We start from the raw sequence: 27,316 nt of genomic DNA, 5'->3' as shown, positions 1-27,316 counted from the left end.
TAAATAAATATATATATATATATATATATATATATATATATATATATATATATATATATATATATATATACAGTAAACACAAAAAAATCTGTCATTTTGCATATATATATATATATATATATATATATATGCAAAATGACAGATTTTTTTGTGTTTACTGTTTTTTCTGAACTTGGGTGAATCGGTAAATTAAAGGTCTGGAAGAGATTTGGTTTTTAAAATTTATCATAAAAGTGCTTTAAGAAACGTCGAAAATAACATGGATGAGTGGGTTGTGGAGGTGGTGAGTGAGCAAAGCAACACAGCGAATGGGGAGCGAAGCAACTGTAGGAAGAGAACAAATGGGGAAACAGGCAAAAGAGCAATGTGGAGTGCTTGGGGAAGAACCACACACAGGCAAGAAATCAATATGATTACAGGTGCGAGGAAAAATGCACATGGGCAAGAGAGCAACCTATTGGGGGAGGAAAATCGCACACGAGAGAGAAAGTGGTAAAAAGCACTTTCATTGAGTGCTTAAATAAAAATGTTTTAAAAGTAGTTCCCTTGAAGTGACCAGATGAAGCCGTGAAGTCGGCCAATCAAAGAGATGGTAATGAGGCAATGGGAGACACAAACACATAATGAACAGACTACAAAAGGAATGCCCTCCAATGGAAGTCAAGCAAATAGGAGTGAAAGTATAGCGATCCAATAGTGAGCAGGCCTCACGCCCCTGTATGTTTTTGGAACCCCTATGTCTTTCAAAAGACAGATTTTGCTGTCTGGTAAGCACAACCTAAAATGTGTGGGCTTCCTCTTAACAAATATGCAATTACCTTCATATCATGTTTTGCTTACGCCTTCACTGTTTGGACCATACAAGAAGTTTCCACAAGAGGGCAGGATCAGTCCAGTTCCTGCCATGGTCTTGATTAACTTTTCAGTTAATTCCTTGTACGTCCTGCATCGGACATTTAGATGTATTTTTAGAGAACATTTTTAGGTTTTGCTGCATAGCGCTTGTGTTGGACCCGGCCCTTTAGGCAGGTTCACCCAAGACTTTTTGATTTTTCCTAGCCTGTTTCTGGAACCTGGTGGTGGTGATTTTAGGCCTCTGTGCACTTTTTCACTGTGGTACAGTGTAAAGTGCTTGAGCTCTCTGTGTATGTGTGGTGAGTGACCTGCCCTCCCATAGGAATGAATGGGGAATATGTATGCCCATGGTAGTTCCTGATGTGTGGGGAGTGCAGGGGCGAGTTTGATATGTGTGAACTCGTGAGATTGAATGCTGCGTAATGGTATATGCGACATGAGTGTGTCTAGTCTAGAAGTGCCACTTATAGAAGTTGGCATATTTGTGTAATTTGTGCCTGGCGTGTGATTGGCTGGTGAGCCTGGGTCAGGAGTGGGAGGAGATGGCACCTGATAGTGAAGGGCTGTGCCTGCCAAACCACAATGCTGGCTCCACCCCACCGCTGGGCGACTGTCACCTCTGTCCCTGATACTGACAGGACTTCCCTATAACCAGTTCTAGCTGGTTCTCACACTGCCTACACAAAGACTTCAAAGACTTTTCTGTGTATAAGAAGGGGCTGTGTCCCCTTCCAATTTGTTCTTGTTTCTAACTTGAATCTGGCAGGGGCATGCTGCTACTTGGGGTCCGTGGAATCCCTGGGCCCTGCCCAGCCCCTGGACTTTCCTGGACTCCTGGGGGACCCCTCTGCCTTGCTTGGGCTGATGGGGGGGACTTGGCTTTGCCCCCTGGGAATCTCTGGGACCTACGCAGCATGGAGAAGCTGCATTCCCCTTCAGACAACCTTTTGATTGCTTTTGCCAGGGCTTATTATAGCCTAAAGCGCCTGGAAGCGCTTTGTTTGCTGATCTAGCGCTAGGAGCGCTGTGGATGGTCCTTCAGCGCTTGGGAACGCTTCATGGGCGAGTGCCGGTGCCCACCCGGCACCTTTATCTAATTATTTTTTTAGATGGGTGCCACCCCATTCATTGCATTGCCTAACGGGTGCTCACCCCGTTTCTACTTTTATTTTGGATTTCGAGGGTGCCCACCCCTCGTTTTGCCACTTTTAAATCACTGCCGTGGCCCTCGCGCCGCGACCAGGAAGTCAGGCACTGTTGTGCCTGATGTGGACGGGACTTCCGGTTCCCGGAGGAAGTCCCTGCTGCTGCGCTCCTATTGGCCAGTCCGGCCGGCTGAGGGGTGGAAGGCTGCGGGGCTCCCGTGACCGAGAGAGAGCCCCGAGAGAAGAAGCGTGGCCTGCTGCTGGGGCTCCCGTGTGCTTAGGGAGCCCCGGGGAGAGAAGGAAGCGCCGGCGAAGGAGAGCCGCCGCCCAGCCAAGAAGCCGCCGCCCGGAGGAGCCCCGCACACGAAAGCCCAGTGAGTCGAAGGGCTGGGGAGCTCCGTGTGGGCCATTGTGGGTGCCTGTTGAAGGCACAGTGACGGCGAAGAGCGGCCCCACTTGGCAGCGGGCCGCTCCAGCATTTGGGGCATGATTTTAGGAGCTTAAGAGCTCCGCCACGGCAATGTATATCCCGGGTGGCCCCAGATGGCAGTGGGCCACCCCCGCGTTCTGTCAGTGGCCCGTGTCTTCCCCCAGTTGTTTCGAGAGCCACGGAGGATCTAGGGGGGGTACATTATTGTTTGAGTCTAGAGGAGCTCACCGCCCACCTGATGTTTTTGGGCCCAGTGAGGCCCTTGGGGGACACGAGTTATTCAGAGCCTGTGTGGCTCCAACGTTCTGCACAATGGGGCATGTGTGACATGCCCAGAGCCTGTGTGACTCCAGCAGTGGCGCAGTTTGCGCCTAAGGGCCAGTGAGGGCCCTGGCGCAGTTTTGAAGATTCCCAGCTGCCCAGCAATTAGTGGGCAGCTGCACCGTTTAGGCGCAATTTCAGGAATCCCTGTGTGGGACAGAGAGAGCACAGTGGTGCCAGGCCTTCACAGCTGCGCAGCCCTTAGTGCCAGCTGCTACGTTTAGGCTTTCGTTTCTTGGACTGGCGCTGCATGGCAGCGCACCCTTACATTGAGACTCAGGACGTCTTGGCCCCAACCAGGCCAGTTGGCCTAGGGACTGCCACAAGTAGTGGCTTATGTTTTTGCGCAATTGTATGGTTATTGCACCTCTGAATGTGTTTGCTTGCATCATGTGTTATTCCTGCACCTCTTAATGTTTTAGGCATCATGTGTCTCCTTGCGCTGCAACCCTGAATATATTTTATTGCATCATGTGCTCTGTCCTGAACACCGCTGAATGTGTAGGTTTATGCATCGTGTTTCCCTTGTCTTACACCTCTGAATGTATTTTTATGCATCATGTGTCTTTCTTTCCTGCGCTGCACCTCTGAATGTTTTAGGCATCATGTCTTCTTGAGCTGCACCTCTGAATGTATTTTATTGCATCATGTGCTCTGTTCTTAACACCGCTGAATGTGTAGGTTTATGCATCATGTGTTTCCCTTTACTACTCCTCTGAATGTATATTTATGCATCATGGGTAATGTGTTCTTTCCTATACCCCTAAATGCTGTGTGATACTTAGGTGGTTGTTGTTTTTAGTACAGGTGGTCCTAGTAAGGTCCTGGTTCCCTGCGTGACATGCTCCTAAGGTGTTTAGGGTTGCGTAGTGTGTACTTACCTGTTCCCAGTAGTTACTGGATGTGATTTATAACTGTTACTGTGTGCTACAGTGATTTTATATTCTTTTATTCTAATTTCTGACAGTATTTCATTTCTACGAAGTGCTGATTATGACTGTGGCCCATGTGGCCCTGTCTTGTAAATAATCCCTTATGAATGTTGCCCGTGCCAGTTGGCACAATGTACATGTGTGATTTTTTATCTGATGTGTTTTTACAATACAAAAGTTATTTTATAATAACCTTGTGTGGAGTTCCTTTTGTGGTGTGCCTAGTATGTTGTTGCTGTTGTGTGCTGGCGCAAATGTATTACACATTGCCTCAGAGTTTAGCCTTACTGCTCGTGCCAAGCTACCAAGGGGGTGAGCAGGGGTTATCTTGGCGTGTGACTTCCTTGCCCTGACTAGAATGGTGGTTTCTGCCTGGCTTTGGCGTCAGCCTTATCCTACCAGAAATAGCCAGTTCTAACAGCGCTTGTGAAATATCTTGTAACAAAAAAAAAATATTGAAAGTGGCTTGGGGCCCGTCCATTACTTCTCTTTACCTACCATTGGTTGGCTTCCAGTCAATCTATTTTTAGGTCTCGCCTGGCGGAGTGCGCATGTACTCCTCTCCTGCGAGAGCTAGAGTAAACCAGTCAGTTTCGAGAAGGGGACTCGAGCCCTGCCCCTCATTTCCATTGGGTAGCATTAGCGTTTATGGTAAACTCTGGCTTCCCATTGGAAAAGGGGTTTTTTCGTTTCCTCCCTTTGGCTTTTTGGTGGACTGCCTCGCCTGCTTCACGGCTGTCGTGAAGACTTTTCTTATCTGCTTGTTTATTTAACAAGCAGATAAGAAAAGTCTTCACGACAGCTCTGAAGCCGATACGGAGCTCGGAGGCACACGGGAAGGACAAGGCAATGGCGAGTGCTTGTTGGTAGGGTTCCCACAAGAGACTTTCGCCTACACAAAAGCTGTCTGGTAGGCAAGACAGTGAAGGACATCACCGCACCCATTGTAAAAAATATTTTACTAGATTGGCTGTGCTCGAAACACTCTCATTCCTTAATGCCGCTGCAGTTGTTTATGAATCCTCATTGGGGATAGATCTCAAGCGAAGAACCAAATGACTTCCAACTCTGCTTGAGAATATTGGCGACTGGACTATACAAAAGAGGAAAGCTGAATGCGAACCATCAGAAGTTCAGCTAGAGGTTTCGGTTATACAGTGCAAGCGCTCACACAGTGCAGGCAATAGTAATGATGATGGATAGATAAGGTAAAGTTTGGACGGTGCAAAACAGTATAGAGGGAAACCAAAAAAGCCTCTCTAAGGTGAACAGGCACGAAGATGCCTGGACACTTGAACAAATTAAACAGCAGGTACTGTGCACACATATAATATAAACAGTATTGGTTAATATGGTAGTTTTTAGACAAAGAGAAACGTGGACGTAGATTAATAAATTGAAGATGGTCTGTAGTATTGGGTATTTCTTTATTTCTTTATTTCTTTTCTTTGTTTAGCAAACGCCAGCTGACACGTGTTTCATCAACAGGATACAACCTGTGACTCATCAGGGCTGTACAAGGCGCAAAGAAAATCAGGTTATGGTGATGTTAGAATGCATCCGAATGAATGGGATTCAGCACTGCCAGACCTCGGCCAGGAGCATATCCATCAATTTTAAGGACAGCCTGGAGCAATCATACCTGACTGCTTGGCGCCCCTTGTACCACATTCATTCTTGCTGAATCCCATTCATTCGGATGCATTCTAACATCACCATCACCATAACCTGATGGCCTTCTTGAGAGGGGTTATCACGGGTAAAGTGTCCTATCGTAGGAAACTATATAGAGAGGAAATTCTTGCTATCGAAGCTAAGATATCTAAACAACAACTAGAAATGGATGCTAATCTTATCTCTCCTGAGCCCGTGCTTAAACCGCTTCAAGATCAGCTCTTGGTGGTGTTAGGTCAACTGGCTTCCGTTCTAAACTTTAGAATCCAACAAAAATGGGAAGCTAGTAAACTAGCCCATTTTGAATACGGTGAGGGGGCAGGAAAATTATTAGCTTGGAAAACCAAAACAGACCAGGTCCACATCAACATAGCCTCTATTATAGTGGATAATACTACTTTCTCTTCTGATGAAGATATTAGGCGTGCTTTTAGGGAATTTTTTCAGACAATCGATCATGAAGACAATAACATCGACCCAGATTCTATTAATGGTTGGCTGAGTGAGATCCCCCCCCTTCCTTCTCTTACCAATGAGCAGCGGGTAGTTTTAGCTAGCACTATCTCGGAGGAAGAGGTTAGGTCAGCCATTTATAAAGGGCAAGAAAGGGAAGGCTGCAGGACCCGACTGGCTTCGTGCTGAGATCTTTAGGGCCCTGGAACAAGAAATAGTGGCCTTTCTTACCATCATGTTTAACCACATTTTACTAGAGGACCAGCTACCGCCAGCTTCTTGGGACAGCGCTTCAATTACCCTTATCTTGAAACCTGGGAAACCAGCGGATGCGTGCGGCTCGTACAGGCTAATATCAATCTTGAACCTGGACTATAAGATCTTTGCCACAGTTCTTGCTATCAGGCTGGCCTTGGTTGCCCCTTCAGTCTTACATCAAGATCAGAAGGGGTTTGTGAAGGGGCGCCAATTGTATGAGTTAACATACGACCTGATAGGGGCCATCGATATGGCATCGGTTGAGTCCCTCCCGTTAGCTGCTCTTACGTTTGATGCAACCAAGGCCTTCGACAGGGTTAATTGGGCGTACCTGTCGGAGGGCTTGGCCAAGTTCAACGTAGTGAGGGTTTTCGACGTACTGTTGGTCTTCTATATCGGAATCCATCAGCGCGCCTTCTGGTCAACGGAGAGCTATCCGACCCTTTTACCATCTCGAGGGGGACGCGGCAGGGTTGCCCTCTCCTATTCGCTTTTTATATCGAACCCTTTGCTCAACAACTTAGGGAGGATGTTAATATCAAATCTTTAATGTGTAGAGGATGGGAGAGAAAAGTAGCCCTATATGCGGACGATGTCCTTATTCTTACATCTGAGGTCTCTTCTGCACTTCCTGCAGTATTAAAAATTGCTCGAAACTTCGGGCAAGTGTCGGGCTATGAGGTTAATGCTGCAAAAACTGAGATGCTGGTATGGAATGATGATGTGAGGGCCACGAATATACAGTCTAGTTCCTCGATGCGGTATCTGGGCCTGAATATTGTGAAAAATATCAATCTAATTGCTTCAGTAAATTTTTCCGCAATAGCTAAAGACTGTCATAAGTTGATGCAGGCATGGGTCCATCTTCTGCTTTCATTGATTGGGAGAGTAAATTTGATTAAAATGTCAATCCTACCTAAAGTTTCTTTCTTATTTAACACCATCCCTCTTTACTTTAACCAATCCTTAATATCTAAGTTACAGTCGGAAGTTTAATCTTTTATTTGGGACAGGAAGCTTCCAAGAATTGCTTGGAAGAAAATCAGACAGCGCAGGGAGAAGGGGTTGGCTGCCCCAGACCTAAAATTATATGCATAAGCATTTCAGTTATCTCATACCCGTATGTTGTTAAAAATGCCTACCGACTACGGGGTAGGGTCCATGTTTTCAGCTTTGCTTGAAGGGGAGGGAGTCAGTCAGTCTGGCTTCTTATTCAAATTTGGAAGCCCGAAATTTAAAAAAAAAATTAAGCTGAAGGTCTTTGCAATAGGACTCCTTTATGGGGCCTCCCAGAAAGTTTCGCCTGGTTAGGAGATAGCTTAGCGGTCCCGTTAAAAGAAGCTGGGTTGGAAGTGTGGGGTGACCTCTTTTTTGAGGGGGACCTGCTTACATGGGAACATCTTAGGAACAAAATCGGCCCCAATTCTGCAAGGTTTAAATATATGCAAATTGTTAGCTGGACTCATTCCTACAACCTCTTACCCGCTCAAGGGACTAAGTCTCCTCTTGGGGGGGTTACAGTCAGCTAGTCTCAAGGTTAGTGGACATGGCTCCAGCCAGAAAGGATATTTCCCTGTGGTATAAATCTATACTGGAAGAAATAGATGGAGACTTTACGTTACCGGACCAGTTGTGGGGATCGACTTTAATTGGCCATAACCTGCAGGAGCTGTGGTCCGCCTCATTTGGCCTTTTATGGAACATCGTGAAGCCTGCTTGGTTACGAAGAAACCATCTCTTAACCCTACACAGGGCATACTATTCTCCCCTTAGACTTTCTAAATTCACTGTGCGAAAGATAGTAGCGTGCGCCAAGTGTGGCTCGGTAGCCGCTTCTGATGCCTACATGTTCTTTGAATGCCCCAGTTTGTCCACTTTTGGGATGCGATCAGTAACATTCTCACGGTATCGCAGGGCTTTCAAGTATCTATGCAGCTTCCCCTTGTGATTTTCGGGATCCTGGATGGGGTGCAGACCACAGCTAAAAAGCTGGTGTTCTATTCTATTTTATTGGCCAGAAGGGAGATCTGTAAAAAGTGGAAGGACCCTCTTCCTCCCTCCCTCAACGACTGGTAGGTATCCGTCCTGCAGGTCTCACAACTGGATCTGGCTAGGGCCGGACATCGAAGTAGTATGTCCTTTTGGCATTTGTTGTCATGGGAGCATTAAGTTGCCCGGGGTTTTTTTTTTCTCCCCGAGTCCAATGATTAAGCTACTCTGGTTAGCACACCATTTGTAGAGCCTTTTGTCCGGTGCTAAGCCCGGCCCGATCTGGCTTGTAACTTCCACCGAATAGTACCTATTTTTAGGTCATTTGGTTTTTAAGATGCATGGCTTAGGAGGGAAACGTTTGTGCTGAGGGATGCCGGTTTCGATCTCGTTTTATCCCTGCCAGTTTGACAATCTGTGTCAGCATATCGTGACCCCCCTTGAATGTGCATCGGTAACCATGGTGGTGTATGAGGACAAAAAAACAAAAAAAAGTTTGAGCTATTGACCTTGCAAATAACAATGCCTTTTATATTTGTTTTCATTTTAAAAACATAAATAAAAGGCATTGTCATTTACAATGCAATAGCTTTATCTCGTGTAACTGCGAGACCTATTGCATTGCAAATGCTTGTTCTTGATTCTTTTTAAACCGCGCCTCCTCCTTGTCTCCGGGTTCCTCCTCCGGCTTCGTGCGTGTCCATGCTGTGGACCTTGGACCAAGTACTGCCTCCTTGGGGGCTTAATTTTGAACTGTAGCGCTCTAGAGTGCATCATTTTGCAGGCTGCCTCTAACACCCTCCCATCCCCAAACCATCACCACCTCCCTTCTGTTGCTACTTGCCCCCTCTCATCTCCTGTTGCTCACATCCATAGATACCGCCCTGACCGACATTTATTGCTTTTCCCTTCAATGTTTGCTTTACCCATAGCTGCCTCCAACTGTCCTTTCCGTGCCTGCGATTGTTGCTGCTTTCCCTGTTCCCTTCCACTCGCTGCTTGTCCCCTCTCACCTCCTGTTGCTTGACCAGTCAACAGACCACCACCCTCATCCGTTCTCCCCTCCATTGCTTGCTTCCTCCGGAGCCGCCTCCAACTGTCCTTTGCTGTTTGTTTTACTCCAAACTTTTTTTCCCTCCCTTTTAAACCAACCCCATCTGTTTCTTCTTCCAATCCCCCCCACCCGTTTCTTCTCCCCATGTGCCCTCCGAGTTGTGCAATTGTGTAGCTGGCAGGCATACGGTGTGCTCTTGTGCAGTGTGGCATCGTATAGTATGTTTTCAAACGCCATGTCGCAGCCAACCTTGTTTAAAATAAAAACTTTAATCCATGTTACACAACACTTGTGCTTTGCCAATGCTCGTTACCCTAGCAGACTTTTTTGTGGAGTTAAAAGAAATGTCAAATTGGCTAGATCTCATTGCTTCTTGATTTCCTCCTAGCCTGGTGAGAGTTAGCCCTGGCCTTTTCTTTCATTCAGTATTTGAGTTTTGTCGCATCAAGAGGTAAGTGACTTTTACAAATGGTAGCCTTCCCCGTTTTTGCAGCACACATTGCATATCTGAAAGGAGCAATCTCAATTTTCCCTTCACATTAAAATTCCAGCATTTTCTCAAGCTTTATAGAGCGTACCTCTATTACAATTCCTTAGGTACTCATCGCTGTATACCAAGTGAAGTCATTTGCGCTGCTGCAGTTATGTGTATATTCTTCTTCTACCCACCCACAAAACGTGTGTGCATACTGCCTGTGTCTGGAAGTCTTAATTAAACCTTTTCTCTTGTTCAGAGACATTATGTCGATCTACAAAGAACCCCCTCCAGGAATGTTTGTTGTGCCTGATCCACACGACATGACAAAGGTAGGCGAGCCCCTGGCATAGAGAAGCTGTTTTATTCAATCTTTTGTGCTGTATGTGCTTGTAAATCAACAAAGAACCATGCCTAAATGGAGTTTAATGTGTGTACTGCTAGTTCCAGTGGGTGATGAAGAAGATTGTATGTGTGTTGCTGGGATCTTGGGTGTACAGTGGCATTGAGTATAAAATAAATCTTCATTGGAGTGGGTAGGCGGTTACCTATGCAGAGAGTGATTTGAGTGGTTATAGTAGCCTGGTTTGTAGATGGGGTAAGACCACGCCACAGGAATCTGTGATTTTCGCATAAATATAGATAAGCCGCCCTTGCCACATAATTAATCTGCCACATAATCTGGAGATTTTAACAAAAAAAATGGTTCCTAGCTTAAACCATTCAAAAGTTAATAAAAATGCAGTGCCACTTGTTGCCGTGCCATGTAGGGCCCTTTGCAAAGGTTGACAGGTCACCTTTCTGTTGCTTATTACTATATTTGGGTGTTAAGCTTGTACTAATGAGGGGCATCCAATGCCCGGACAGTTTTAATAAGTTTAAAAATTACACAATAATGAAGTCCTACTAGCACAAAGGGTGCTACATTGCACCGTTTAATTTGCCTTTTCTTGCTGCATAATTTGACCCTGCCCTGCTGCAACTGGAGTGTGTGACTTGCAGTTTTCTTGGCTCCCAGGTCGTTGGTTGGAAGGGAGAATGCTCTGTAGTACTTGGGCCCACGGCTGATGTTTTGGGGGTACATCTTTTACAGATTCATGCACTAATCACAGGCCCATTTGACACGCCTTATGAAGGGGGTTTCTTCTTGTTCCTGTTCCGATGCCCACCAGATTATCCCATTCATCCACCGCGTGTCAAGCTGATGACGACTGGGAACAATACCGTCCGTTTTAACCCAAACTTCTACCGCAACGGCAAAGTCTGCCTGAGCATTCTGGGGTAAGAGTTCTCTGCTGAGAAGCAGTTCATGTGGACTTGTAAGTCGTTTTTTCAGTAGTGTATGTGTATATAGTTAAAGCGAGTGTTGCGTTGGCCTACTCAAAGAAACCTCAGACCGCCCCAGCTTTGTTTCAACCCAAAGCTTCAGCTTAAAATGGGCCTCTGGTGGTCGTGAAAGGGTGGGCTGACTAACAAATATGGAGGGTGATTACTGCTCCGTCAGCCGCAAAAGTGTGTACCCGTTTTTAAATACTTTTTTTTGTACAGCACGTCTGATCTGCTGTGAGGGTATCCAGGCGCTGTCCATGGGCACGGGGAGGTTGTGTTTTGCCCAGGATCACAGGATGCTGTGCCAACGCCGAGACTCGAACCTGGATCCCCAGCTCCTATGTCGGCAGCTCTGGCAGTTACTGTAATAGTTGTCACATTGTTTTCCACTGAAACTAAAGTAGGAGAACCTGCACGTGCCCATGCCCCCTTAATTTAATATGAATAGACTGATGCAAATCCTCCTCAAAGCATTCGTGGGAGGGAGTCCTTGCAGTTGCTAGTTCCTGAACTGATTCGCTGTCATTTGCCTCATTTGCTTGGAAGCCTCTTTGGCTGCTATAGTTAGAAGATCTTTTAACAGGTATTCATTCAACTACAAATTCATAATAATTTCTCAATTCAGTGTTAACAAGCTATATCCAGTAGCTTATAATTACATTTCTAACAATATAATTTCAATTATTTCCATATGTGCAAATCTTCAAAAGAATGTTTAAACACGGGTATATGTATTCAACAAGTAAACTTATATCAGCAAACCAATTTGCAAAGGGTACAAAACAAGTATAAACATTATTCAATAGAAAGCACAATGTAACTCGAAGTTTACAATGAATTTGATGTTACAGATACTACTTAGTTCCAATAGTGAACACCTTTTCACAACAATTGTAAGGAAATGTGACTAACTTCACAGACAGCATGTCCTTCAATTCAATTGTACTGAGAAATAGGTGTGACGGGCGATGTTTCGGTCTAATGTTTGGATCGGCTAGACCATCCTCTGGACATTAAGTATATCGATGAATGTCCTCTATATAGACACGGAATGAATCAGCAGTTAGTGTGTTCATCGAAATATTAGATTAAAAAAATAAAGAATAGCCTCTGTGTGGATGAGAGACAAAGAATATGAAACCGAAGTATATAAACCCAGAGATGCAGAAATGTGAATAAAGGAGAGGAATTGCTCTTTCCATCTGTATAAAAGAAAACACCTAGAGATGTGAAAGGAGAGCATCTAAAGCCAACAGGGAGCTTTATACACTTACTTCAGAAGTGATGTGGATAACGTTTATTCTGTGTTCTACAATCAGATCGAGTGGTAGCTCAATAGCCTACCACTTGTAACAGCATAAAATGCTAGAGAGAACAAGCATTGGAAATGCAATAGGTCTCGCATTAGAAAAGTTGGAGTTATTGGTATTGTAAATGACATATGTTATTTATTTGTTGGTTTTTAAAATTGCTAAATTGATGGCTTTGTCATTTACAATGCCAATAGTTATAACTTTTGCGAATGTGACACCTATAGCATTTGGAATGCAACATATTTTGTATTTACGTGACTTAGATGGCAGCTCTTGTCGTTAGGCCACATCTCTAGAGAGCAGGAGAGTGCAGCAGGGGAGAGAAGCACAGCAATGCAATAGGTCTTGCATTAGGAAAGTTTGAGCTATTGGTATTGTAAAGGACACATTTTTTATTTATGTGCTTGTTTTGAAAATAGCGAATTAATAGCTTTGTTATTTACAATGCCAATAGTTTTATCTTTTGCAAATGTGACACCTATTGTAACACAATATGTGTTGTGAGGGTGAGTGAGGGTGAGGGTGAGGGGTTGAGGGTGAGGTGTTGAGGGTGAGTGAGGGTGAGGTGTTGAGGGTGAGTGAGGGTGAGGTTTTGAGGGTGAGTGAGGCTGAGTGAGGGTGAGGGGTTAAGGGGGAGGGGTCGAGGGTGAGGGGTTGAGGGTGAGGGGTTGAGGGTGAGGGAGGGTGAGGGGTTGAGGGTGAGTGAGGGTGAGGTGAGGTGTTGAGGGTGGGTGAGGGTGAGGCTGAGGGGTTGAGGTTGAGTGAGGGTGAGTGAGAGTGAGGGTGAGTGAGGGGTTGAGGGTGAGGGGTTGAGGGTGAGTGAGGGTGAAGGGTTGAGGGTGAGGGAGGGTGAGGTGTTGAGGGTGAGAGAGGGTGAGGGTGAGTGAGGGTGAGGGGTTGAGAGTGAGGGTGAGGGTGAGTGAGGGTGAGGTGTTGAGGGTGAGGGTGAGGGTGAGGCTGAGGGGTTGAGGGTGAGAGAGGGTGAGGGTGAGTGAGTGAGGGTGAGTGAGTGAGGGTGAGTGAGGGTGAGGGGTTGAGGGTGAGTGAGGGTGAGGGGTTGAGGGTGAGGGGGTGAGGGGTTGAGGGTGAGTGAGGGTGAGGGGTTGAGGGTGAGTGAGGGTGAGGGGTTGAGGGTGAGTGAGGGTGAGGGATTGAGGGTGAGGGGTTGAGGGTGAGGGGGTGAGGGGTTGAGGGTGAGTGAGGGTGAGGTGTTGAGGGTGAGTGAGGGTGAGGGGTTGAGGGTGAGTGAGGATGAGGGTGAGTGAGGATGAGGGGTTGAGGGTGGGTGAGGGTGAGTGAGGGTGAGGGTGAGTGAGGGTGAATGTGAGTGAGGGTGAGTGAGGGAGGGTGAGGGTGAATGTGAGTGAGGGTGAGTGAGGGTGAGGATGAGGGGTTGAGGGTGAGTGAGGGTGAGGGGTTGAGGGTGAGTGAGGGTGAGGGGTTGAGGGTGAGGGGTTGAGGGTGAGTGAGGGTGAGGGGTTGAGGGAGGGTGAGGGTGAGTTAGGGTGAGGGGTTGAGGGTGGGTGAGGGTGAGTGAGGGTGAGGGGTTGAGGGTGAGTGAGGATGAGGGTGAGTGAGGATGAGGGGTTGAGGGTGAGTGAGGGTGAGTGAGGGTGAGGGTGAGTGAGGGTGAGGGTGAGTGAGGGTGAATGAGTGAGGGTGAGTGAGGGTGAGTGAGGGAGGGTGAGGGTGAATGTGAGTGAGGGTGAGGATGAGGGGTTGAGGGTGAGTGAGGGTGAGGGGTTGAGGGTGAGGGTGAGTGAGGGTGAGGGGTTGAGGGTGAGGGGTTGAGGGTGAGTGAGGGTGAGGGGTTGAGGGTGAGTGAGGGTGAGTGAGGATGAGGGGTTGAGGGTGGGTGAGGGTGAGTGAGGGTGAGTGAGGGTGAGTTAGAGTGAGGGTGAGTGAGGGGTTGAGGGTGAGGTGTTGAGGGTGAGTGAGGGTGAGGCATTGAGGGTGAGTGAGGGTGAGGCATTGAGGGTGAGTGAGGGTGAGGTGTTGAGGGTGAGGGTGAGTGAGGGCGAGTGAGGGCGAGTGAGGGCGAGTGAGGGTGAGTGAGGGTGAGTGATGGTGTGGGTGAGGGGTTGAGGGTGAGTGAGGGTGAGGGGTTGAGGGTGAGTGAGGGTGAGGGTGAGTGAGGGTGAGGGTGAGTGAGGGTGAGGGTGAGTGAGGGTGAGGGGTTGAGGGTGAGTGAGGGGTTGAGGGGTTGAGGGTGAGGGGTTGAGGGGTTGAGGGTGAGTGAGGGTGAGTGAGGATGAGGGGTTGAGGGTGGGTGAGTGAGGTTGAGGGTGAGTGAGGGTGAGGGTGAGTGAGGGTGAGGGCGTGTGAGGGTGTGTGAGGGCGAGTGAGGGTGAGTGAGGGTGTGGGTGAGGGGTTGAGGGTGAGTGAGGGTGAGGGGTTGAGGGTGAGTGAGGGTGAGTGAGGGTGAGGTATTGAGGGTGAGGGGTTGAGGTTGGGTGAGGGTGAGGGGTTGAGGTTGAGTGAGGGTGAGGGGTTGAGGGTGAGTGAGGGTGAGGGGTTGAGGGTGAGTGAGGATGAGGGGTTGAGGGTGGGTGAGGATGAGGGGTTGAGGGTGGGTGAGGATGAGGGGTTGAGGGTGGGTGAGGGTGAGTGAGGTTGAGGGTGAGTGAGGGTGAGGGGTTGAGGGTGAGTGAGGGGTTGAGGGTGAGTGAGGGTGAGGGGTTGAGGGTGAGTGAGGGTGAGGGTGAGTTAGGGTGGGTGAGGGTGAGTGAGGGTGAGTGAGGATGAGTGAGGATGAGTGAGAGTGAGGGCGAGTGAGGGGTTGAGGGTGAGTGAGGGTGAGGGGTTGAGGGTGAGTGAGGGTGAGGGGTTGAGGGTGAGTGAGGGTGAGGGTGAGTGAGGGTGAGGGTGAGTGAGGGTGAGGGTGAGGGTGAGTGAGGGTGAGGGTGAGTGAGGGTGAGTGAGGGTGAGTGGTTGAGGGTGAGTGAGGGTGAGTGAGGGTATGTATGTATGTATGTTGAGTTTGAGGGTGAGTGAGGGTGAGGTGTTGAGGGTTAGTGAGGGTGAGTGAGGGTGAGGTGTTGAGGGTGAGTGAGGGTGGGTGAGTGAGGGTGAGGGTGAGGGGGTGAGGGGTTGAGGGTGAGTGAGGGTGGGTGAGGGTGAGGGGTTGAGGGTGAGTGAGGGTGAGGTGTTGAGGGTGAGGGTGAGGGTGAGGTGTTGAGGGTGAGTGAGGGTGAGGGGTTGAGGGTGGGTGAGGGTGAGTGAGGGTGAGGGGTTGAGGGGCTGAGGGTGAGTGAGGGGTTGAGGGTGAGTGAGGGTGAGGGGTTGAGGGTGAGTGAGGGTGAGAGGTTGAGGGTGAGTGAGGGTGAGGGGTTGAGGGTGAGTGAGGGTGAGGGGTTGAGGGTGAGTGAGGGTGAGGGGTTGAGGGTGATAGAGGATGAGTAAGAGTGAGGGTGAGTGAGGGGTTGAGGGTGAGTGAGGGTGAGGGGTTGAGGGTGAGTGAGGGTGAGGTGTTGAGGGTGAGGGTGGGTGAGCGTGAGGGTGAGTGAGGTGTTGAGGGTGAGGAGTTGAGGGTGAGTGAGGGTGAGGGGTTGAGGGTGAGTGAGGGTGAGGGGTTGAGGGTGAGTGAGGGTGAGGTGTTGAGGGTGAGTGAGGGTGAGGTGTTGAGGGTGAGTGAGGGTGGGTGAGTGAGGGTGAGGGGTTGAGGGTGAGTGAGGGGTTGAGGGTGAGTGAGGGTGAGGGTGAGTGAGGGGTTGAGGGTGAGGGGCTGAGGGTGAGTGAGGGTGAGGGGTTGAGGGTGAGTGAGGGTGAGAGGTTGAGGGTGAGGGGTTGAGGGTGATAGAGGATGAGTGAGGGTGAGAGGTTGAGGGTGAGGGGTTGAGGGTGAGGGGTTGAGGGTGAGTGAGGGTGAGGTGTTGAGGGTGAGGGTGGGTGAGCGTGAGGGTGAGCGTGGGGGTGAGTGAGGTGTTGAGGGTGAGGTGTTGAGGGTGAGTGAGGGGTTGAGGGTGAGTGAGGGTGAGGTGTTGAGGGTGAGTGAGGGTGGGTGAGGGTGAGTGAGGGTGAGTGAGGGTGAGGGGTTGAGGGTGAGTGAGGGTGAGGGTGAGTGAGGGTGAGGGGTTGAGGGTGAGGGGTTGAGGGTGAGGGGCTGAGGGTGAGGGGCTGAGGGTGAGGGGTTGAGGGTGAGTGAGGGTGAGGGGTTGAGGGTGAGTGAGGGTGAGAGGTTGAGGGTGAGTGAGGGTGAGGGGTTGAGGGTGATAGAGGATGAGTGAGAGTGAGGGTGAGTGAGGGGTTGAGGGTGAGGGGTTGAGGGTGAGTGAGGGTGAGGGGTTGAGGGTGAGTGAGAGTGAGGTGTTGAGGGTGAGGGTGGGTGAGCGTGAGGGTGAGCGTGAGGGTGAGTGAGGTGTTGAGGGTGAGGAGTTGAGGGTGAGTGAGGGTGAGTGAGGGTGAGGGGTTGAGGGTGAGTGAGGGTGAGGGGTTGAGGGTGAGTGAGGGTGAGGTGTTGAGGGTGAGTGAGGGTGAGGGTGAGGGTGGGTGAGCGTGAGGGAGGGGTTGAGGGTGAGGTGTTGAGGGTGAGTGAGGGTGTGGGTGAGGGGTTGAGGGTGAGGGGTTGAGGGTGAGTGAGGGTGGGTGAGGGGTTGAGGGTGGGTGAGGGTGAGGGGTTGAGGGTGAGGTGTTGAGGGTGAGTGAGGGTGAGGTGTTGAGGGTGAGTGAGGGTGGGTGAGTGAGGGTGAGTGAGGGTGAGGGGTTCGAGGGTGAGTGAGGGTGAGGGTGAGGGGCTGAGGGTGAGTGAGGGTGAGGGGTTGAGGGTGAGTGAGGGGTTGAGGGTGAGTGAGGGTGAGGGGTTGAGGGTGAGTGAGGGTGAGGGGTTGAGGATGAGTGAGGGGGTGAGGGGTTGAGGGTGAGTGAGGGTGAGGGGTTGAGGGTGAGTGAGGGTGGGTGAGCGTGAGGGTGGGTGAGCGTGAGGGTGAGCGTGGGGGTGAGTGAGGTGTTGAGGGTGAGGAGGTGAGGGTGAGGGGTTGAGGGTGAGTGAGGGTGAGGGGTTGAGGGTGAGTGAGGGTGAGGTGTTGAGGGTGAGTGAGGGTGAGGGTGGGTGAGCGTGAGGGAGGGGTTGAGGGTGAGGTGTTGAGGGTGAGTGAGGGTGTGGGTGAGTGAGGGTGAGGGGTTGAGGGTGAGTGAGGGTGTGACCATATCCATTCCAGACACTGATAATTAATTGGCGACAAAAGTTATTATTTGACGTGGCATATCTTAATTGCTAGGTTTTTTAATTACTAGTTGATGTTTAATTTTTGTAATCATTTTTTTAAGTATGCACCTCTTAAAAAATAAATAAAAATATTGCTTGTTATGTATTTCCATTTGTAGACCTAGAATAGTTATGGTGCATTGTATGTAGCTTTAAAAAATAAAAATGTAGACTGCTCAATGTATTTCCGTGAATAGATGCAGGTTGCCTCTTTCTGTCAAATAATATCCCTTGTTCAACTTACTATAGTGGCGCGGCATACTATGAAGCAGAGGAGGACTGACTGTCAGAGCCTTGCTCTTTCCTCTCTTGCCAACAGGGCTACTCCAGAATAAGACCACGAAAACCATAATTTGTGAAACATGGCCATTTGACTCGCAGCCCGGTCAGTGGAGGGGCTCCGCTTTCTGATCCATAGAGGCTGATGCGCAGTCACTTTCTTGAAGAGGAAATGGGGAATAAAAACTTTACTTTTGCAGTGATGTCGATGAACCTGGCTTGATGTCACACTGCTGCATTGTGCTGATTTTCTAAGTAAAAACATGCATAGTGAGGAGCACTAATACGGGTTTGAGATGGTGGAAGAGCTGCTTATCTCTTATGGAGATAGATTATCTGGGGGGAGGAAGGGCTCCTAATGGGAAGTGTAGACGGGGAGAAATTGAGAAAAAAAAGCTGAGCAGGGAGGGTGTTATTGCGGCTATCTGTTTGCCCGAGGGGAGGAGAAATGCAGGCCTGAGGCAGAGCACACGCTGAGAAGCTTGTGGGAGGGGGGCTGGGCTGCCTTTGATCTGGTAATGCGAGGCAGGCAGGCAGGGGGCTGGTGGCATTGTGCACGCGCTTTTTAGGGCTTGCGCTTGCGCAATGACCTAAAAAGCACATGCACTTGAAGAAATCGCCAGTGGAATCGCCAGTGGTGGATCAACACTGGATAAGCCGTAATAGAGCTTCGCCAGCGATGCGCAGAAGCGCATCAGCAGGCGAGCCCTAAAAATGATGATTATTTGTTAGGAAGCAGTCATGTTCACCGCACAACTATTTAATATGCCAAGTTAATAGAGATCATAGTTTAAATCCTAGCTATTTTTAATTGCGGTACATATTAATCGAGCTGTTGGTAATATCAGTGCGAATGCATACTGTTATAGTGGCTCCTTGTATGTTGCCAAAAATACACCACATAATTATTAGATCAATTCTCATATGAACTGGACAGCGACAGGACGAGGGTTATATAGTCTGCCATGCCTAGAGAAAATTGTATTGTCACAAAGTCTGTTTTTTACATCTGTGCATCGCGCTAATGTCCGCAATCAAACTATTGAAGTAGCTTTCCTTTTAGCTGTGGTCTGTGATATCGAAGACCTTACTAAACATGACCTTTAAAAAAAACAAGATTAAAAACCTTTATTACTAATAAAGGACATAAAAGATTATTGGTCGAATGTCACCCATTGTTGTTAGGGACGAATATTTCGCCCCCTGAAAATATATCTACACCAGAGCCTTACCTGGTCACTTGCCATCGGGCACAGCCGTGAGGGGAACGGCGGAGGCGGGTTGAAAGACGCCGGACCGGAGCAGATCCAAACTACAAGCCCCAGCAGCCTGAGGGGCGGAAGCGCGAGCGTGATGCGACGAGAGCTCCCGGAGGCGCCTGCAAAAGGCTAACCCCCTGGGAGCTCAGGCGGGAACACCAGAGCCTTACCTGGTCACTTGCCATCGGGCACAGCCGTGAGGGGAACGGCGGAGGCGGGTTGAAAGACGCTGGACCGGAGCAGATCCAAACTACAAGCCCCAGCAGCCTGAGGGGCGGAAGCGCGAGCGTGACGCGCCGAGAGCGCCCGGAGGCGCCTGCAAAAGGCTGACACCCCCTCTCGCCCTGCGAGTCGCGCGCGGGAGCGACTGGGAGAAGCCCGGGACAAGGGCGGGCCCTCTGTGGCCCTCAGAGGCACGAGGAGGACTGGACGGGCCCTTCCCCTATCGCTTATCCATAAGTTACTTTCTTGTGACTCATTGGTCACCCACCATTTGGGAACTGTTGATACCGTAAATATTGTTGTTCACTGCGGTTGGGACTATCTGCTCGCTGTCACTAACAATTTTGTTTGTTGTACTGTGTAGTTACCCATTTCCTTGAATAAGGGTAAGCAATTCTCAGCATGTCTCCAAGGGGTACCCGCAGTAAAACAGCTGCCACTGGGGCTGGCCCTGTGACCGGCCCCATCGACCATTTTATAACTAAGGCCAATGATGCCATCAATCAGGGCATTAGCCTTTTAGAACGCAGGGTATCACAAGATCTGGCACATGCCAAACGCTATTCACTTGGCCTTATTGCCGCTGCTACTACACCTGCACAGGCTATGCCAAACAACATCAGACCCTTACTTGATGTATGTGCTGACATTCATACCATTCCTAGTGAGGTCAACCTCTCAGCCTCCATTCCCCTGTTAGATTCAGACACTGATATCAGCACGGACTTAGAAAAAACTCCAGATCTACCCATCAACCCCTCTCCTAAAGCAATATCTGCTGACAACACCAGGCAACTGAGAGGTAGACGAGAGGGTGCAGTCCAAAAACAGAAATTACATGCACCGAAGCCCCGGATTACTAAGGACAGGAAATATGGCCGGGTACAAAGAAAGTCTGGGAAAAATACCAACTCTGTCCCTAACCACAATGCGAGCAGGGTCACGGTAATCTCTCAAGGGGATGAAAGCGAAATGGTCCAGCAGGGCAGAACAATGGATACCATTGATAACACTGACAATGCACACGACCCTATGTTGGAAAGGTTGGGGGAATTATTAAGCATTTATTTATCCCCCATTGAAAATAGGCTTACTCGAATAGAAAAACAATTAGCCGAATTGAGTATCCCTATTAAGAATTTCCTGAAGGAAGGTCCTGCAAAAAGCACAAATAATAGTAATACCACTAAAACAGCAGGCACCAAAACCAATATTCCTCAGGCACCTCCAACAAACTCAAACACTGCACACAAAGCTCCACCTGCCATATTGGTTAATGGTCCAACCACTAGTCAGAAAAAAACACCAACATTGCATATCAATAACGCAGCCTCAGACAAAAGGAAGGACCCTGGCACTAACACCAACATTAACACTAAACCACCAAATGGGACTACCACAGGTCAGTCTGCAATTTCAACAAGCAGCCCTACCACGGCCCAATCAATACCAAAAACAGTTAGGCAAGTCCCTACCCGCATTAACCTTCCGCCGGAATGCGGCACATATGTATTAGTGTTAGTAAATGTTACCAAGCTAAGGAAGGATCAGGACGAAAATCCCACATCCCTCAAAAACAAAACCTTGCACTGGCTAATTGCCAATTGCAATTACCCTATCGATGGTGCAAGGGAGATTATCAACACACAGCGAGTGGGTTGGATAGGCCCACTCAGGAAAAAATTTGAGGGCGACTGTGTCACCATAAGCTTTAGAAACCCACAATGGGCAGAGAAAACCCTTGCTAGTGCCCCTTTACCATCGCCCTGGGAATTCAACACCACACTCCTTCCCTTAGGATACTTTTACAGACATCTGATACCCCCCGAACAAGCCACGGCTAATCTCCCCACAAATCCTTACCAGGATCTGAACTTTGGAGCAAGGATTAAATCACCCCTTTTTATCCAGGATCAGAACCCAAACGCCATCCACTCTAACAGCCGTAACTGGCATCCTCAACCCCCAATGCCAATCCCAACTCCCAACCCTCCGCAGTACTTTCAAGCCCCAACCATGCATCAGAGCAATTACAGAGATAGGCTTTACCCAATCTCTAACCCGTTCCAGTTTGCACCGATGACTGAAACTAGGCCAATGTATAACATCCCCACTTACAATCGGTTTGATTACTTATCTTCTCTAGACGAACAGGACTGACTGAGTATATCGACCAACAAAGAAATGTGCAACTATGTGAAAGCTTGTAACTCAGAGGGTCTCACAACTCCAGCTGTATTGTACCAGGTCCAAACTGCTTTTACAGAAACTATATTGTCTGACAGTATTCTGGCCATTTCCAATGAACTACCTCACTATGATAATGGGAATACTGGGAACAGACTTGCTAAGCATGGAACCAAACATGGTTTATCAATTTTAAGCTGGAACGTTGCAGGCTTAGAATCTAAGCTCTCGGACCCTGCATGGATTGAACTAATTAATGATGCGGACATACTTATGTTTCAAGAAACTTGGGCTGTTGATAATTTGCACATTGAAGGCTACCACTGCTTTAGCTTGACATCAGCAAAACCTAGTCTCGGTCGAGCAGTGGGTGGTCTTTTTATGGGGATTAGAATTCTGTCTGGCGGTACAATCAGAGATCTGAAGCTAGATAACCTTGCCAATCCCAACATTCAAATCCTGGAATACAAACTGAAATCAAAGACCACGATTTATTTAATTAATTTTTACAACAATGATTTTTATGGTGTACCGAACAAAAACTTTGTCGCATTATCTAAGGTTCTAAATATGATTGATTGTTCCTTATCAGTAGATACTAAGACTAGCATTCTGATAGGGGGTGATTTTAATGTGAAACTTATAGAGAACTATGGATCTACTAACCCTGATTATTGTGATGACCGCAGGGGTTTGGAACTGATTAGAATACTTTCTGATTTTGATCTTGTTGATGTAATGAGTGTAGGGTATGATATGAATTTTCCTTATGCCCCCACGTTTAAGGGCAGGGATAACGGTTCAATTATCGATTACATATTTACATCACCACTGCTAACAGATTGTTTAACTAAAACTTCTGTGGTGCAAACGTCTTTCAGTGATCACAATCCATTGTTAGCTATTTTTAATTTTGTACCCAGTCCAATTTTTATGAATCTAAATGGGGCAAGGGATATTACACCCTCAATTGATGGCCTTCGCCTAAAATGGAGGGGAATTGATTGTGGGGCCATCATAGATACTATTCAGGAGACATATTCCGATTTGTTGAAATCTCTCTCTTCCCCAAGTATAAATAACGAAAAATTGATCATAGACTTTGAAGCTTTATGCTCAAATATAAAAACCCTCCTGTCAGTCCCACTCCCTAATGAACGCAAAGAGCCACGGTGGTTTGATTCATCTTGCTCCGTGGCCAATAGAGATTTAAGAAAGGCCCTCTCTGCCAAACCCAGGTGCAAAGATGTAGTTCGAACCGCCAGGAAAAACTACAAAGATAAAATATCGGAAAGGAAGGCAAACTTGCTCTCCGAACACTGGGATAAGCTGGTCATCAGTGCCAACCTGGGTGGCAGTGGCCCATTTTGGTCGGCTGTCAGGAGAACGAGGGAAATGGGCAAAGAGCTTACACAAATCAGCTGCAATATAACAAGTGCAGCCTGGGAGACCCATTTCTCTAAAATGTATGCTGCCCCCTTTGACGAGCATCTTCTCCCTAATACAGGCCAAACAGAAGGTTTACGGATTTTGGACCAAGAAGTCAGGAAAGCCATAAAAGAGAGCCTCGGTAACAAGGCGCCTGGACCAGACGGCTTCCCTATCGATATTATCAAATACAACGCCGAGCTATGGTCACCAATACTCCTTAACATCTTTAATAGTCTCCCACAAGTAGCCATGCCTGTCACCTGGGCTACTAGTATCATCGTTCCTATTTACAAAAAGGGAGACCGATCAGACCCAGCAAATTATCGTCCCATTTCCCTTCTGGATAACACTTTAAAAATACTAGGACGTATAATTTATAATAGGGTATTGGAATGGGCGTCTGATACTGACTTTTTAGATCCTTGTCAGATGGGGTTTAGGAGCGGGGTAGGAACAGTGGAGCAATGTCTAAATCTAAAATTGATAATCGACAAATATTGCATTGCCCGCTCATCCCCTGCCTACCTAGCTTTTATGGATCTCTCATCCGCATTCGATCTTGTGAACAGATCTAAGCTTTGGTTAATTCTCTTGTCCAATGGCCTTGATGCAACTCTAGTTAGATTTTTAGCCTATCTCCATACTGACCTGAAAGCACGGGTACGTATCGGGATGGGCGGAGAGGTATCGGGAGCCATTGAGATAGGGCGGGGGGTGAGACAGGGGTGCGTTCTAGCACCCCTGCTGTTTATCATTTACATCAACGGCCTGTCCAACTGTCTAAAGAAAGCCACCCCTGATGTCCCAATAATTCTAGGCAATCTCTTACCTGTGCTTTTATATGCCGACGACGCTGTCCTTATGGCACGTACACCTAACGCCCTACGTCTGCTTGTACATAGTTTTGTAAATTTTATGGAGGGACTGGACCTGAAAGTTAATTTTAAAAAGTCTTTTATCATGTCCTGCGGGCCGGGCAAAAGGAAACTCAGCACAATTCGAATTGGAACAGATAAACTAGAATCTGTTCATAAGTTTCCTTATCTGGGGTTGGTTTTCGCTGCGAACAGCTCGTGGAGTGGGCATGTGGCCCACGCCACGAGCAAGTTCTCGAAAGCCAACAATTCTGTCCTGAGTCTCCCCCGCCCAAAGAAAATTGGCGCCACAAAGGCTATTGTCAAGATTTTTAAATTAGTGTTCTCCTGTCGCTACGTATGGAGCTGAAGTTTGGGGATCGGATAGTAGCATTAGTATCCAAAGAGAGGAAAATCGTTTCTGTAGAAAAGTGCTGGGTGCACCGATTTCCTCTTCTGATTTTATTTGCCATAATGAACTTAACCTCCCCTTTATAAGTGATTTTATCAAAGCAAGACCAGTTCTCTTCTGGATTAGAATCTGGAGGAATGATGCTGCTGTCCTTACACAAAACATTATCAAGGACTGCCTAAATTGTGAAAATGGCATGCAGATTCCCTGGTTCAAAGAAGTTCTTAAATCACTTAATGAAATTGGTAGAGGTATTTTGTTCACTGATCCAACGGCAATCGAACCAAAGGATAAATTCGAGGTTCAAAAAGCACTTTATGCACTTTATCGCAATGAGCGCATAGGAAGAGAATCTCAGAAATCAAGGGTCAAGTAATACATAGGAAATGGTCTCTGTATGCAAATTATGCCGCCCTACCTTTCACTCCCCATGTCAAACTGGGAGCGATCTTTATTGTTTCGCTTAAGGGCTGGAACTGTGAAATTTTTGCTGTCTTTTCCTTTGGGGTACTGACATAGTACAGACCTTACTCCTTGCCCGTGCGATGGTATAAGCACTCAAGATGATTTGCACTTTCTATTTTTCTGTAAATTTTATGTGAGATATATCAAATGGCTTTTAACCCCATATTTTAGAAAACATAGACCTCTCACACTTCAAGAATCTTATATGTTGCTGCTTACCCTGGACACTGATGAACTGACATTTCGCACTAGCACTTTTTTAAGACTAGCCATACGTGCACGTAAGACAATGGAAAGTCCCTGAAATCAGAATCCAGTCATAATGATACTACTGTAAAAATTTTATAAGATAATGAAATTCACTGCTCAATCACTGTATGAATTACTTTGTTATCATGGAATGTTATTTATATAATTGTTTTGTATCACATGTACATGTGTGTTTTTGCTGTGTTTGGTACTTTTATGAATTTTATCAAATTCGAATAAAGGTCTTTTGAACTTGAATCTATCTTTAGTATAGATTTCTGAACAATAAACAAATACCATTACTGAGTCTTTACCTGGCAGTTATGAAGCCGCAGCCTTAAAATTGGTAATTTGTCAGTTCTCTTTTCCGCAATATGTATCAGTCTGAAGATTTAAGAACTAGAAGTCACAATTTTAATTAAAGACCAAACTGGGTGGATGCGCGAAATTGCAATGCTGAAATTAGTTTTACCTATATTATGATGAGGCTCGTTTCAGCTGACATACAGCTGCCTGAACAGTCGGCCTCTCAGGGGCTCGTGTTGAAATGGCGTTTATATAAAGCACTGTAGCCTACGCGTACCGCGTTCTAGAACTATAGAAAGAGGACTACTCAGTCTACATGTAGGGCTGGTGAACTTTCGTGGCCATCTTGGAATATTGGAAAACTGATCTGGCTATATTCCACAAGATGCTTTTCGTCAACAATTATTACTGGGCATCATTTGTGTCCAAGGTTTAAATCTATCTTAATGGGGAGACTTAAATTTGGACCCGAACTGTCGTATTTTAAACGTACTTGCATTTTCAGACTTTTCCAATAAATAATAAGCAAGAAATATTAAGAAAAAAAGGGTTCCCATTTCCCAAGAAAAAGTAAATGAGTGGAGTTAATCATAGTATAACCAACAGAAGCTGGCTTTTTTTCAGTCTACCATCTATATGTTATGTTATATGTTGTTTTATACCGCGCTCAATTACTACCGGAGTATCCTGGCGCGAATAGACCGCTGGGGAACCCGTCCTGGCTTTCCCTGTGAGATGGTCCCTACTGGGTATCTCCAAGGTGAAACCAGGCATCCCCGGCGTATGTGGGGGGCCGTTGTGGAGATAAGGCAAGCTAATGCCCAGAGTTGCCGAGTGTGATCCCTGGTTAGAGTAGGCACCGAGGTGAGAATTATAGAGTCCGCTGACCCTGGTCCACAACCCTGCCGCGTCGGGAATTGAACCCTGGTCCCAGGCCGTCCTCTGCTCCCGGGTCTGCCACCTCTAACCAGTGAGCCACACCACTCCATATGATATACAAATCTATATAAATACAGATATTGAAATCCCTCGCTTTGAATAATATAGCAAATACAAAACACTGGGCTATACTTATTACTTAGTATTGAAAAATACTGAAACGTGCATTCAAACGTTTTTGTTATTACAGCATTTATTCAGCATAGTGTTTGTCTATTCAATTCCAAATCTTGTTGCCACTCACATTCATTGTGGCAATCACTTTTATATAGTCTGTTTTACATTTTTAATCAAATTCAAATGTTGCACAATATTCGTACAGTCAATCATATAGAGTTGTGCAAAACAATCTTATACCATACTTAAAGTAACTCCTGAAAGGATACATCAATGCATATAACACAGTAAGTTCATTTATAGCAAATCCTATAGTGGTCACTATGAATCATGATGGAGTTTACACATAATTAAAGAAAGCAGGACAATGCATTCTGTTGAAGAGTTCAAACCTTTAATGATGTCAGTGTGACAAATCCATTTATTTTCTTTAAGGGTGAGTTTCTGATCAACATTTGTCTGTCTTTGATGGTTTTGACAACCTCAATTACCCACCATAACCTGTCTTTTTCTGAGTGGCTAAATTTTAAATAATGTTCCACTGGAGGGGCATTCTCCACTCTGCATCGAATGCGTGATTGATGTTGCAAAATTCGTTTTTAATGACCTGTTATTTTGCCTATGTAGTATAAGCCACAACATTGTTGTGAAAATAAGTTCACTGTTGTAACTAAGAAGTATCTGTAACCTCAAAATCATTGGAAACTTCGAGTTACATTGTGCTTTTTATTGAATAGCAATTTGGTATTTTATACTTCTTTTTGTACCTTTTGCAAATTGCTTTGCCAATATAAATTTACTTGTTACATATACCCGTGTTTAAAAATTATTTTGAAGATTTGCACACATGGAAATAATTTACATTATATTTGAAGACATTTAATTATAAGCTACTGGAAAGAGCTTGTTAACATTTAATACCGAAATGAATATGAATTTGTAGTTGCATTTGCATGAATCCCTTGTAGGCATACGTACCTGATAATACTTGCATTGCCCAGCCTCCAAGGGTATATTGGGTTTTCCACTTGTTTGAATAGTAGTTAGAAGATAGCAGTCTGCAAATGTCCATGCAGAAACCATCAGTGTTCGTCGTTGTAGTGTTTTGTAGACTACTTTAAATTGGGAGTTCATTGCTCGAGTTCAGATTGTGCTGACAGTGGTT

General features: G+C 46.9%; 1 protein-coding gene across 2 annotated transcripts in view; it reads left to right on the top strand.

The window, feature by feature from the left end:
- Positions 1-27,316, top strand: part of UBE2Z (ubiquitin conjugating enzyme E2 Z) — a 92,213-nt gene that overhangs the window by 28,994 nt on the left and 35,903 nt on the right. The window contains exons 2-4 of one of the 2 annotated variants that reach the window (XM_086924242.1): positions 9,500-9,562; positions 9,846-9,918; positions 10,680-10,867. In XM_086924242.1, the coding sequence (XP_086780368.1) occupies positions 9,500-9,562; positions 9,846-9,918; positions 10,680-10,867 (324 nt within the window). The remainder of the gene's footprint in view (positions 1-9,499; positions 9,563-9,845; positions 9,919-10,679; positions 10,868-27,316) is intronic. The other variant, XM_086924243.1, reaches the window with a different exon arrangement.

This window comes from Lissotriton vulgaris, chromosome 5, assembly GCF_964263255.1.
Source record: "Lissotriton vulgaris chromosome 5, aLisVul1.2, whole genome shotgun sequence".
In the NCBI taxonomy this organism is placed as follows: Eukaryota; Metazoa; Chordata; class Amphibia; order Caudata; family Salamandridae; genus Lissotriton; species Lissotriton vulgaris.
The sequence above is the reverse complement of the archived record's forward strand: the minus strand, read 5'-3'. Positions and strand labels throughout refer to the sequence as shown.